This window comes from Camarhynchus parvulus, chromosome Z (genome assembly GCF_901933205.1).
Source record: "Camarhynchus parvulus chromosome Z, STF_HiC, whole genome shotgun sequence".
Classification (NCBI taxonomy): domain Eukaryota; kingdom Metazoa; phylum Chordata; class Aves; order Passeriformes; family Thraupidae; genus Camarhynchus; species Camarhynchus parvulus.
The window spans coordinates 7,379,507-7,392,080 of record NC_044601.1 but is presented as its reverse complement, the minus strand read 5'-3'; the positions used below and the strand labels follow the sequence as shown (position 1 = coordinate 7,392,080).

At 42.1% G+C, this 12,574-nt stretch overlaps 1 protein-coding gene across 1 annotated transcript in view; it reads left to right on the top strand.

The window, feature by feature from the left end:
• Nucleotides 1–12,574, top strand: part of RASGRF2 (Ras protein specific guanine nucleotide releasing factor 2) — a 123,316-nt gene that overhangs the window by 106,378 nt on the left and 4,364 nt on the right. Inside the window, exons 19-23 of the mRNA XM_030968655.1 lie at nt 1,022–1,134; nt 7,374–7,434; nt 7,915–8,018; nt 9,781–9,865; nt 10,855–11,052. Of these exons, the coding sequence (XP_030824515.1) occupies nt 1,022–1,134; nt 7,374–7,434; nt 7,915–8,018; nt 9,781–9,865; nt 10,855–11,052 (561 nt within the window). The remainder of the gene's footprint in view (nt 1–1,021; nt 1,135–7,373; nt 7,435–7,914; nt 8,019–9,780; nt 9,866–10,854; nt 11,053–12,574) is intronic.

Here is a 12,574-nt window from a genome sequence, read left to right as displayed (position 1 = left end):
GGCACACATCTCCAGAGCCCCTCACCACAGTAGGGGCTGTGGGCATTTTTTGGGACTGAAACACCACGCTCTTGTGCCGAGGTGCCAAATCTTCCCCATTTTCAGTAACTTTGTGCCTCCTGTTGCCATGGAAACGAGAGGGAGCGCTGCACACACGTGGTCCTGCTTGCAGGCAGCTGTGGGTTATCAGGGAGGATCTGTGGTGCACCAGGCATCTGAAGGGTTGGGGTTTGCTTTCCTATCAAAATGCTATAAAACACCTGAATACAAGAATTTTTGGAGTCTACCCCAAGAGCTGCCTGTAACTTCCCACCTCAAAGCTTGTACATTCTGTGTCTGTAGATTGTCCAATACTGTCTGATTTCTCCAAATTCAGATAAGTGATTTTATCATATGAGATAAGAGATCAGATAAGATCTATCAGGTTGAGATCAGGTTGCTGCATGTCTCTGAATCTCAGTCCTGGGTCAGGCATCAGTCTGCCCCAGAGGTAATTAAAATGCTGAAGCCCTTCAGTGTATGGACAGATTATTTAGTGAATTTATTGGTTTTAGTACTCCACAAAAAGCAGACTTTTCAGCAGGGTGGGTATGAGATAAGAAACACCAGAGGGGAGGCAGATGAACAGAGAAACTCAAGGCAGCAGTGAGAGGAAGGGTCCTGCCCTGCTGGGCAGTGGTGCCAGAACTGCAATTAAACACAGAGAGGATGTCGTGGGTCTTGGCCAGATGCAAGTGATAATTCAGAAAAGGAAGGTTCCCTGATCATCCTGTCTCACACAGAAGGCAAAGGTCAAAAAGGAGAAAAATCCCAGCCTTTGGGTGATCCTACTTTTGTCGCCAGTTTGTTGCTGTACCACAGCTTTCTCCAAATATTTTCAAATGTAGTATAAAAACAAAACCAAACAAAAAAATTCAAACCTAATTGAAAAAGAAAAGGCAAACCCATTAAAATATAATTTTTCAGTTGTTTGTTCAATGCTGTTAAGAGTAAAGGTAGTAAAACTTTTTTTCATTTTCAGGATTTTGAGCTGAACAACGAGCTGAAAATGAATGTGTTAAATTTGCTGGAGGAAGTTTTGAGAGACCCTGACCTTCTGCCACAAGAAAGGAAAGCCACTGCAAACATACTGAGGTAAATGCATTTCTAATTATTTCACACGTTAACTGTAGCACAGAAGGAGACAGACTGTGTGTCATAGAATTCACAGGGCTAGGTTTCCCTCCAGAGTATTTAATTTTGGAGGATTGCTACGTGTTTCATGAGCCATAAAGCAGAGCCTGTTTTAAGTTTCATTCATAAAAATACCTGTATGGGAAAGCTTTGCTGCAGAACAGCTGGCAGCCTTGAGTTCAGCCCTCAAGTATGAGTAAAAACAGCTCTGTCTGCAAAGTGTGAATATTTTACAGCCACTGGTTTCAAGTCCATTGCTCTGCAATCCTGTGGCGCTGTAAACATTTAAAGACTGAGCAATAATTAAATAAATAAATTAGTTGAAATATGTGTAGACTAAGGAGTGATTAAAATAAAACATAATGAAAACCACAGATATATCTACAGTACTCTTTATTAACATTTATGTAAGTATTCTGCAGATAAACCAATAAGTGTGCAATACATAGAGTATGCCTGAGTTTTCTAAGATCACTTGACAGGTTTCCAACAGATATATGAAAAAAAAGGTCTGAAAAAATCACTTGTGAGGACAAATATCAAACAGAAGATAAAAAACACAGATAAGTTCTTATTAAAACCACGTTCCTTGTTACATAAACAAATATAATCCTCCTTTTACTAATACTGTGTGTGCTGTTATTCCAAGTAAAAACATTGGTTTATGTTTCTTTGGAAGAGACGGCGAGTCAAAAGAGCAAGAAGGATGAGGATGATGTGGGCTTTGATAATGTGTGTGACAGCAAAGGTTCTACTCACAGTGGGTAAAATTACCCTAAAACTTTCAGCTTCTTAAGGAAATGTTTTAAAACAAGCCTGGTCTGCTCCTGAGAGAGTAATGGATTTATAGGCCTTTACCATACAGCAATTTCTTGTACCCAGTTTCAAATGAGCCAATTTCCACTTGAAGTTTCGTCAGAAAATGGACCTGTGTATTTCTGTGTAAACAATGGATTGTCCCCATCTGCATCCTTTTACTGCTGTTCTAGGAAGTGGTTGTTATTGTTTGTCCTCTCTCCCCTCCTAGAACTCACTACCGAGTACCTGAGCACAGTGTCTGATACACCACTGAATACAGTTCATCAGATATTTACATTTTTACAAATTTTTCAAAAATTCAGACTGAATTTTTGACCATTCTCTAAATTATTTTTTTTCAAAGCAAAAAAAAAAAAAAAAGGAAAAAGAGTTTTTTTCCTTTTAGCCTTGTCTAAAAACTCTTTTATTGATTTTCAAGGCTGGCAGTGCTGTTAAACATATGTGGGTACTGGACAACCTGATGTGAATTATTTCAATCCTGCTTCTATGTGAATTAAATTTAAATACAATTTCTTACCCTTTCACTGGAAGGGGGAGGTGTTCACATCTCCCCTGGGAAATGTCTGGTAATTAAGAGTGATTTCCAGAGTTTAACAAAACACTGTAATTGCTGCTGGAGACAGGCTCTCAGCAAGGCTATACAGATAATTGAGTAATCAGTTATAGGATATAAAGAATAATTTTGCAGGCTATAAGGATATAATAATCCTTATAGGATATAAGGAATAATCAGCAGCTGTTTGTGTGTAACTTTATCTGTGATACTGACACAGGAGTGCACGTTCCTTTGCTCTTCCACAGTCCTTAATTTTTATTGCACATTCTTCAAATAGAAATAGTTATAAATAAGCTTTAAAAAAAAAGTTTTTAAAAAATTTAAAAATAAGCTTTATTCCTGGTGGGAGCAGGGACCTGCTGTCCCTGTGGAGACTGAGCACTCAGTCCAGGGGCATCCAGGGGTCCCTCTGCTCCTCAGCCTGGTGGTGCACTCAGAGGCAGAGCCAGCTGCTCTTTGGCAACTCGACTTTGCAATAATCAGGATATGAAAAGGGGGAATAGCTTCTGTCAGGGGGCTTAGCTTTCCTGGCAGGTTGTGGATGACCTTGTACAATTCTGGAGCTGATTTCTGAAGGGTCAGAAACGAACAGAGTCAGGAGAGGTGGCACTGACCTGCCTGTGTCCTCTCTGACAGCACAACTGCAGGAGCCCAGGAGGTTCATAGGTTTCCAGGGCCAGAGGAACACAGCTTTTTGTACATTTCCTCTGAAAGCAGAGGTGCTGTGCTGCAGGAGGAGGCTGTGATGATGTGGGGTCTGTTCTGTGCCCCGTGGTGCCCTGGCTGGTTCAGTAAGTCAGGACTGAACCTGCTCTGCCCTAGACTGGAGAGCTCTGGCTGTTTGTTGTCTGCAGGGATCTCTGTTTGCTGCAGAACCAGCTCCTGCTGACCCAGAACTGCTCAGCTTTGGGCCAAGGCTCCCCTGAGCCACCCTGGAGAGGCTCCACGTCCTGCAGGGTCCCTCCCACAGCATCTCTCCCTCTTCTGCAGCACACTGGGGATCCTTTGTCGGGCTACAGTCACTGTTCTGAGCATGGAGAAAGGGCCTGCAGTGGAAAAAAATATTTTCCCTTCAGCCTTCCATAGGTCCTCAGGGCCATTATGAAGGGTTTGCATTACCAAGGAGCCCTGTGGTGGGACCCTGTGGTTACCTGAAGCCCCAAACCACAAAACAAAGGTCAGGCAGGGAATGCAGCACTCCTGCCACAGTCTCTCCCTGTCACAGAGGAGATTCTCTATTGTATTTGGGTTCCCCCTAGACAAAGTCAGGAATCATGAATCTGACTCCATGTTCTCAGAAGGCTAATTTATTATTTTATGATACTATAATATATTAAAGAATACTATACTAAATTATACTAAAGAATACAGAAAGGATACTTACTGAGTGCTAAAAAGATAATAATGAAAACTCCTGACTCTCTCCAGAGTCCTGACACAGCTTGGCCCTGACTGGCCAAAGAGTGAAAACAACTCCCAGCAGAATCCAATGGAACAATCACCTGTGGGTAAACAATCTCCAAACACATTCCACATGAGCACAGCACAGGAGAAGCAAATGAGATAAGAATTGTTTTCCTTTTCTCTGAGGCTTCTCAGCTTCCCAGGGGAAAAATCCTGGGCGAAGGGATTTTTTCAGAAAATGTGAATGCCACAATCCTCTTCACCAAAATTCTCTGAATTTAGGCATCCTGGCTCTTTCTGCATGGACAATGGCAGAACCCAGGCAGGGACTTGTTGTGAATCTCCTTGGTCTCTTCCCTTGCAGAATGTGCAGAGCTGGTCCCAGGGCTTGTGTTTCTCTCCTGGCTCCTGTTCAGGGTCTGGCTTGGAGAAAAGCTGCTCAGCCTATGCCCCGCTCCTTGGAGAGATGTCATCCTTCTCAGCTGAGGCCTGTCATCTAATTCTGCTTAGAGGGGAAATACAAATTACCTGGAAGTGAAGGGCTTTTTTTACTATTGTTACAGAAATTTAGAAACCAATTTGTTTGAAGCTTTCTGACAGCATGCTTTTCATGAGCAAGCACAGATCTGTTGTAACTGGAAGATTTGGTGAAACTTTCGTTCAAAAGGTTTCGCTGGAGTGGGTTGAAAATGGGAAGAAGGAGAAATCCAGTTGATGTGTCTTTCATAAAAATAGTCACTCACCCCCTTGCTAAGTGAGTGCTGTAAAATTTTGTTGTTTGCAGAGGTGCTTGCTGCAGGCATTTTGTATAAAACATGTATTCTATCAGAATTCTGGGTTGCCTGTCATCTGTCACTGTAGGCCCTGGCTTCCCCACATCTCAGTTTTTGTAGTCTACTCTTGAGTGTGAAAGGTTGACAGATGCAGAATGGGCTTAGGACAGCATTTCTTGTAAAAAATTCCATTTCAAACATTCATGACAAAACCTTCATGCTTTCTGGGCTTAACACTGGTATTTTCTATGTCTCCCTGGAGGATATTGGGTAAAAATATGTGTTTTTACAAACTGCCCCAGCCTTTGCATGCCTACACATCCTTGGAAAGTCCATCCCCTTGTTAGCAGAGATCAGAGGAGCAGGAAGGGTTGGTTTGTGTTCCAAAGATCCATCAGGTCAGCTCTGGGAAAGGCACTGTTTGGAATATGAATGACAAGGAAAATGTTGATGGGAGATGCTGAGCTGCTTCATGCCTTGAGTCATCAAACAAAGCAGCTGGTATTTCTTGCTTGATGGGATTTCTGCTGTGTGGACTGACAGGGTTTCTCTTCAGGGTAAAAATGCTTTTTTAAATTCAGTATCTGTTCTGAAAGCTAGGCAAACCTCCCAATGTACATTTTGCTTGAGATTTTGTCAGCCTGATTTACTAACTCTGGAAATCTAGATAAAATTCAACTGATAATGAAGCAGGAAGGTGTAAGTTCAGACTGAACAGCAGTTAACAATGTTGATAGATAATCCTATCTGGAGAAAAACAGGTTGCTTCCAGAAACAGCTCCTCCTCCTTCTTCTTCCTCAGACTAAACATAAATGAAATTGAGGGATATGCAGATGTCAAAATGTGATGGATGAACAATTTTTCTGCCTTGTAGGATCTCACTAAACAACACATTTCAGGCTCTCTAACTTGCCCTAGCTTTTAAATATTTTTAATATGCTTTATGTACCACAAAGAAAGGACAAGACACATGCTTAATACTTTAAAGTTGAAAATTATTTTAATATTTGGCCTGGTCAGGCATGAGGAATAGTGAGAGAGAGAAAGAGATAGTCTTAACTGGTGATTCTGAGAATTAGAAAGATATTTCTTTTATATTTTCTTCATTTCTGAAGATACTGGAGGAGTGACTCTGTTCAGTCCTCCCCAAGCGTGATACTGCTGAGCAGAGCCCCTCTGCGCCTTTGCTGTCTCCTGTGACTCTTCCCACAAGGATCTGCTTCTTCCCAGCTCCCAGGAGCTCTGCAAGGAGGGCAGTAGGAGCTGTCCAAGCAGGGCTGGGCAGCCCAGTGAGTGTCCCCAGCCCTCTGCTGAAACTGGGGGTCCCAAGGCTGACAACAGCACAGACTGATGTGGAAGCTGCTGTTGATGCTGTCAAAAAATTACCATTATCCAGTCTTCAGATCTGTTGTCCTCTGCAGTTTTCATTGTACAATATTTATGGATGAAAGGAGAGTTGGTTTTGGTTTTTTTATGAGACCACTGTGCTAGGAAAAAAGCATCTGTTTAGAATGACAGACTGAAAGCCTTCATAAAACATGAGATGTGATGGTAGAGAGTACCAAGAGGCAAAGATTAAAGTTAACTGTTTTCAGTCTTTTCATAATTCATATTTTATTTCATATTAAGCAAATACAACAATTTCTGTATCAAAGGCAAGAACCTGATCCGACATAAACATAACATAACATGAAGTTACATTTAAGTAACTCAGATTTTACAAGACTGATGAGAATTCCTGGGGCAGAGGCGCGGGCCCGTGTGGTTCTCATTGCCAGAGGCTGTTGTCACAGGATGAACGGCACCTTCCTGCAGGCCCCCAGGCACGGGGAGCAGCGCAAAATAAGCTGCTCTGCGGGACAGATTGGCAGGCTATTTACAGGAACTGAGGCTGCACTCCTTATTATCCGGGCAAGGAGCTTAGGGCTCTCCTGGAGAGGTAAACACGCCTTGCCCTGCAGGCACAAGGTGTTTCCAGCCCTTATGGGGAAAAGAAAAAAGAAAAAAGTTTGCTTTCTGACAGCCTTTTGCATTTCTCTCCTATTCCTTCTCCCTGAATCTTCTCACCCCTATATTAGATAAATCCAGTGTTGTCAAGGTTTCTTTGTGTCTGTACTTCCCACATGAAGGGGTAAGATCCTGTAATTATGTGCCAATATGCTACATCAGGGTAGGTGTTTGATCAATACTTACTTTTGGGTAGGTAATTTTTGACCCATTACTCTGAAATAACCATAATAATCACAGGTTTCCTGTAGCAGAATTGGAAACGTTCATTAACACTTTTATTACTGAAAGGAAATCATGTCCTTGCTACAAGTACAAGCTGCAGTGTGCAGTCCATTCCGCACACTGAGCTAACCGTGGGACACTGAACAGGACAATTTCCAGGATTCATTAGCTGAGAGATCTTAAACCTCCGTTGAAATATTTCATCTTACATGTCTCTGATGTTGTTTTACACATTTTTACACATTTTACTTAAAGCAAGACATGACTTCTTAGGCTACAGATTTTTTTTTTCCTTTACCTCCTCAATTGCAGCCTTAGGATTTATTTTAAATAAACCATTTTGCTGATCCATGATAAGGTTTTGTCATAACCATGGGCAATTATATTTATATAGGATGTTCTGTTTATTTTTCAGGACTCTTTCTCAGGATGATCAAGATGATAACCATTTGAAAATAGAGGATATCATTCAGATGGTAAGTTCATCTTGAGAGTTAAACATAAATACTCCTAGAGAAATGTTGTGTGTTTGAGTCAATAAAATGTAACACAACTGCCACTTGTAAAGTACTTCTGGATAGATATACTGTTTTTATACCAGGAATGTCAATTTCAGTTTAGAGATTGTAAGATTTTGGAGCCCCTATCAAAAATGAACATGTCAAAACTTTAGTATTTGGATAAAACCTCAGGGTTTAAAAAAAGGGGAAGATATTAATATATATGAAAATACAAGTGGAGAATATGCAGTGTTTATTAGCCCACATTCATACTCCTGAGCTGGTGTGTGCCTGTTCTATGAATTTCCAGCCGGGTGTTTGTGTTGTCTCCGATTGTTGTTAATCCTCATTTCTCCTGATCCCGAAGTTAATGACAGCCCCACTGAGGGCTCCCAGGCAGCTGCTCATGCCCTGTTGCCCACGGAGAGACCCCTCAGAGCTGTCCTTGCTTTGCAGGCAGACTGCCCCAAGCCCGAGTGCTTCGAGACGCTGTCGGCCATGGAGCTGGCGGAGCAGATCACCCTGCTGGACCACGTCGTGTTCCGCAGCATCCCCTACGAGTGAGCTTCCTGCACACGGGGGTGGGCTTTGGATAACTCCCGGCAGCCAGCAGCTTTATGGAGGTGGCCAGCTCCCCAAAAGCCACTCTTGTTCACAAGTCCTTTAATAATGGCTGATTCAGTCTATTGGAGAATGAATTATTTATTTAATAGACTGTCTTGGTTTGAAAAGCCAGGTGTCTGCTAAGGAATGCAGGAACCTCCTATGAAATGGAGAGTGTAAACCCCCTCTCTCCAAATTATTATGATTTTGAAACTAAGAGGTTCTCAGGCAAAGATATGGGAAGAGGAATAACAGTTCTGTACTAGGAAAATTAAAAATACAAATGCAATAGTACAAACAAAAACCAGCCCTGCCAGAGTCAGAGCAGTCCCTGCCCCCTGTGTGTCAGGGGTGGCACAGCCCCATCCCATGGGGGCTCAGCCCTCCTGCAGTGCCAGCTGTGCTGCTGCTGCAGCAGGGATCCTGCACAAGGGGGGAGTTTTCCTCTGCAGCTCCAGGGCTGCTGCAGATGGGCCTGGGCTCCCTCTGGCAATGCAGGGCAGCAGAAAGCTGCTCCTCTGGCAATGCAGGGGGCAAAGGCTGCTGGGGTGTCCCAGAGCTCAGATTGGATCCAGGTAGGAATGCTTGGCTCCTCCCCTGGGCGCAGCATCTCCCCATGGGATGCTGGAATTGGATCAGCCCTGCAGGGACACTCAGTGGCCATGGACAGAAGGTAATTAATAATTAATGGGCCATGGACAGCAGAGATCTCCTGGAGGGAGGATTGGTTGCAGGGGAGATAAAGAACACTGCCCAATGAGCAGAACTGCCCCAGCTCTGACAGATGGAAATAGAATACACACCCATCTAAACCTGAGACATAGACACTAAAATAACAGACATAAGACTTAAAATAAACTAATACCACAGAGGAATAAGGACAAAAAGAAAACTACTAATAGATACATACATATCTATTAGTAGATATGTACATACAGCATGAGGTTAAAGGACCTATTAATGTTACTGCTAGTGAAGAAATAATACAACTTAGCATTGCTTCAGTGGATCTTCCCATCCAGTTGTTGGTGGGGCACACATGGAGATCCTTTCCCTCAATCCCCAGGGAGGCATTCATGGAATCTGTGTCCAAACTCCAGGGAAAAGTCTCAAACATTTTCAGGGTGTAGGAGGCTTCTGCCTCGGTGGTAACTTGTGTGTCTTACAGTTGTAAACCAGTCAGGAATATTTCTTTTATCTCCTCCCACATCTGCTCTCCAGACTGAGATGTTTGTTCTTAGCTGGGGCCTGAGGCCTTTTGGTGCTGGAGATGATCCCTTTGGGCCTTGCAGCCTGGGTTATCTCTTCATATCTGCGCCCCCTGTCTGTGGTAGAGAGGGGAGGACAGTCCTGGCACAGAGTGTCCCTTGGGGGGCCAGTGGCCACCAGGCTGGGGTGGCCACCACCCTGCCAACTCAGCCCCCGGCAAAAGGGTTTGCGCACATACAAGGATGACCTGGTGTAAATAGGGTCACAGTGCTGGAAATTGGGATGAGGTGACAGGGGAGAGGGGATAAGAGAAAAATAAATCTTCTGTACAATATTTACCATTTCAGACAGCATTAAAATGGTATAGTGAGATGTTGGAATTAGTGTAAAGCTGTGTCATTAGCTTCCAGCAAATTGAGGTATCCTTGAAATCTGCTTAGGCTGTTACAGATAGACTCTGTACTGTGTTTATGAAGATTTTGTTTGCTTTTTTCTCCCATCAATTTCTAGAGAGTTCCTTGGGCAGGGCTGGATGAAAATGGATAAAAATGAGAGAACGCCGTATATTATGAAAACGAGTCAACATTTTAATGATGTAAGTACTCTCAAATACAGACTTGCTTTCTAGGAACCCCATGGACTGTCTCTGACCTCTGGAACAGAAATAGTGGGTTGTGTTGCGATGTGATGTGATGTGTTATCTATTGGTGACTGAATGCTGCAGCCTCTTTGTAATTAGCAATTTAAATCAAAGCAGATGAAGATTCTCATTTTCAATAATTGGTACTCAGCATTTTAGTGGCAATTTAAGAGAGTAGAACATTTTAAACTGTAGCGCAGTGCCTTTCAGCCTACTGAAGAAACTTCAATTTCTCCAGAGAAATTTAACACCAATCCTGTTTAATGCCTTTGTCTCCCTACGCGTCTTTCTCCTTTATCATTTTCCTTGAACTTTACTGGGAGACTTCCAAGCTGATAGCTTGGAGACCTTCCCATTGCATCCCCAACCCTTCTTTCCTGTCCCCATCCCTTCCACCTGCCCCGAGCTCTGTTTCCAATGTTCTTTCCCTGGGTTTATGAATCACAGAATCACTGGGTTGGGAGAGCCCTTCAAGACCATCGAGTCCAACCCAGCCCCAATCCCCCAATTCAACACTGGCACCCAGTGCCACATCCAGGCTTTGTTAAACACCCCCAGGGATGGTGACTCCACCACTCCCTGGGGAAGCGATTCCAGAACTTTATCACTCTTTCTGTAAAAACCTTTTTCCTGATAACCAACCTACATTTCCCTTGGTGCAGCTTGAAATTATGTCCTCTGGATCTGTCAGTGCCTGGAGACAGAGCCCAGCCCCAGCTGAGCACAGGCACCTTTCAGGGGGGTGTAGAGAGTGATAAGGTCACCCCTGAGTCTCCTTTTCTCCAGGCTGAGCACCCCCAGCTCCCTCAGTCGTTTGTGTTCCAAGAGCCATCATTTCTGTCACGCTTACCTGGGGGTTTTCCTGCCTTGCCCGTTAATTCCTGACACGTTAGAAGGGATTGTGCTCCATCACCCTGAGCCCCTGCCTCTCTCTCCATGGCCAGATGAGCAACCTGGTGGCCTCTCAGATCATGAGCTACGCGGACGTGCCCTCGCGCGCCAGTGCCATCGAGAAGTGGGTGGCGGTGGCCGACATCTGCCGCTGCCTGCACAACTACAACGGCGTGCTGGAGATCACCTCGGCCCTCAACAGGAGTGCCATCTACAGGCTCAAGAAAACCTGGGCAAAGGTGTCCAAACAGGTGAGAGGGACACGGCCGCGGCGGGCTCTTGTATTTGCTGGGATGCCTGTCGTTGGAAGGAGGGATGAATCTGAGTCCGTGTTCTTAGAAAGGCAAATTTATTATTTTATGATACTATATTATATTAAAGAATGCTATACTAAACAATACTAAAGAATATAGAAAGGATGCAGACAGAAGGCTAAAAAGACAATAATGAAAACTTGTGACTCCTCAGAGTCCTGACACAGCTTGGCCCTGATTAGTCATTAAGTCAAAAACAATTCACATGAAACCAATGAAACAACCACCTGTTGGATAAGCAATCTCCAAACAAATTCCAAAGCAGCAAAACACAGGAGAAGCAAATCAGATAATTATTGTTTTCATTTTTCTCTGAGGCTTCTCAGCTTCCCAGAAGAAAAATCCTGGGCAAAGGGATTTTTCAGAAAATGTGACAGTGACAGTGGGCAGTTCTGATCCCATCACCTGCCGTGCCCAGGGGCTGAGACAGGGCCCCTCCTGTGAATATTGCTGCTTTTCCACCACCTGGGATGTAGGAAATGGAAATATAGAAACTTCCACAGATACTGAAGGGTTTGAGTTGCAGCCTTGGAAGAAGCTTGGATTGATGTAAAAAAAATAAAAGTACACAGAAATTAAGCAGAAAAATTATAAACTTGTGTTTCTATAGTTGTAAGTAAGTATATGCTTTAAGTGAGAAACTGTGTTGGGTAAGAGGGTGAAGGGTTTTATAGTGTAGTAATGTAATTATATAGAGTAAGCTAAGAGTTTAGATGTTATAATAGAAACATTTGTGTGTACGTGTAATTTAATGTATAACTTTATTATTATCTATAATTATGGATAATTAATCACATATTACATACTATATTTATTATTATATATTATTATACACTATAGATAATAATAATATATAAATAATATATAATTATATATATAATTTTGTATATATATGTTATATGTTATATGTTATATATGATATATATTATATACTATATACTATATATTATATATTATATATTATATATAATATATAATATATTATATATTATATATATTATATATTATATATTATATATTATAATATATTATATATAATATATAATTTATAAAATAATATGTCTATAATACATATTTATTATAATATATAATTATTATAAGTATATATATAATTATATATAATTTTATCCTATTGGATAAAAGCATCCATAGTGCAGCAGAATTAAGTAAAGGTGATAGGTTAGAAAAACAAAAGAAACTTTGTAACAACTTTCCTTTGCATTAGAATGTTCTATGTGGCATTGTAATGAAGAACTTGTGACTACCTTGAGCTATGGCCGACTTCTTACTCCTCTAAAATCTCACAGCCTTTGAGGCTGATGTTTATCTGAGTAATAAATTGCTTTTAGCCCAACAGTACTCCTATCCCTTCATTAAGGTGTTGATAATAGTGGGACTGGCATTTCCTGTCCAGGAATTTTGCATGTAGCTTTTGTAATCTGTGGAAACAAAATGTTTT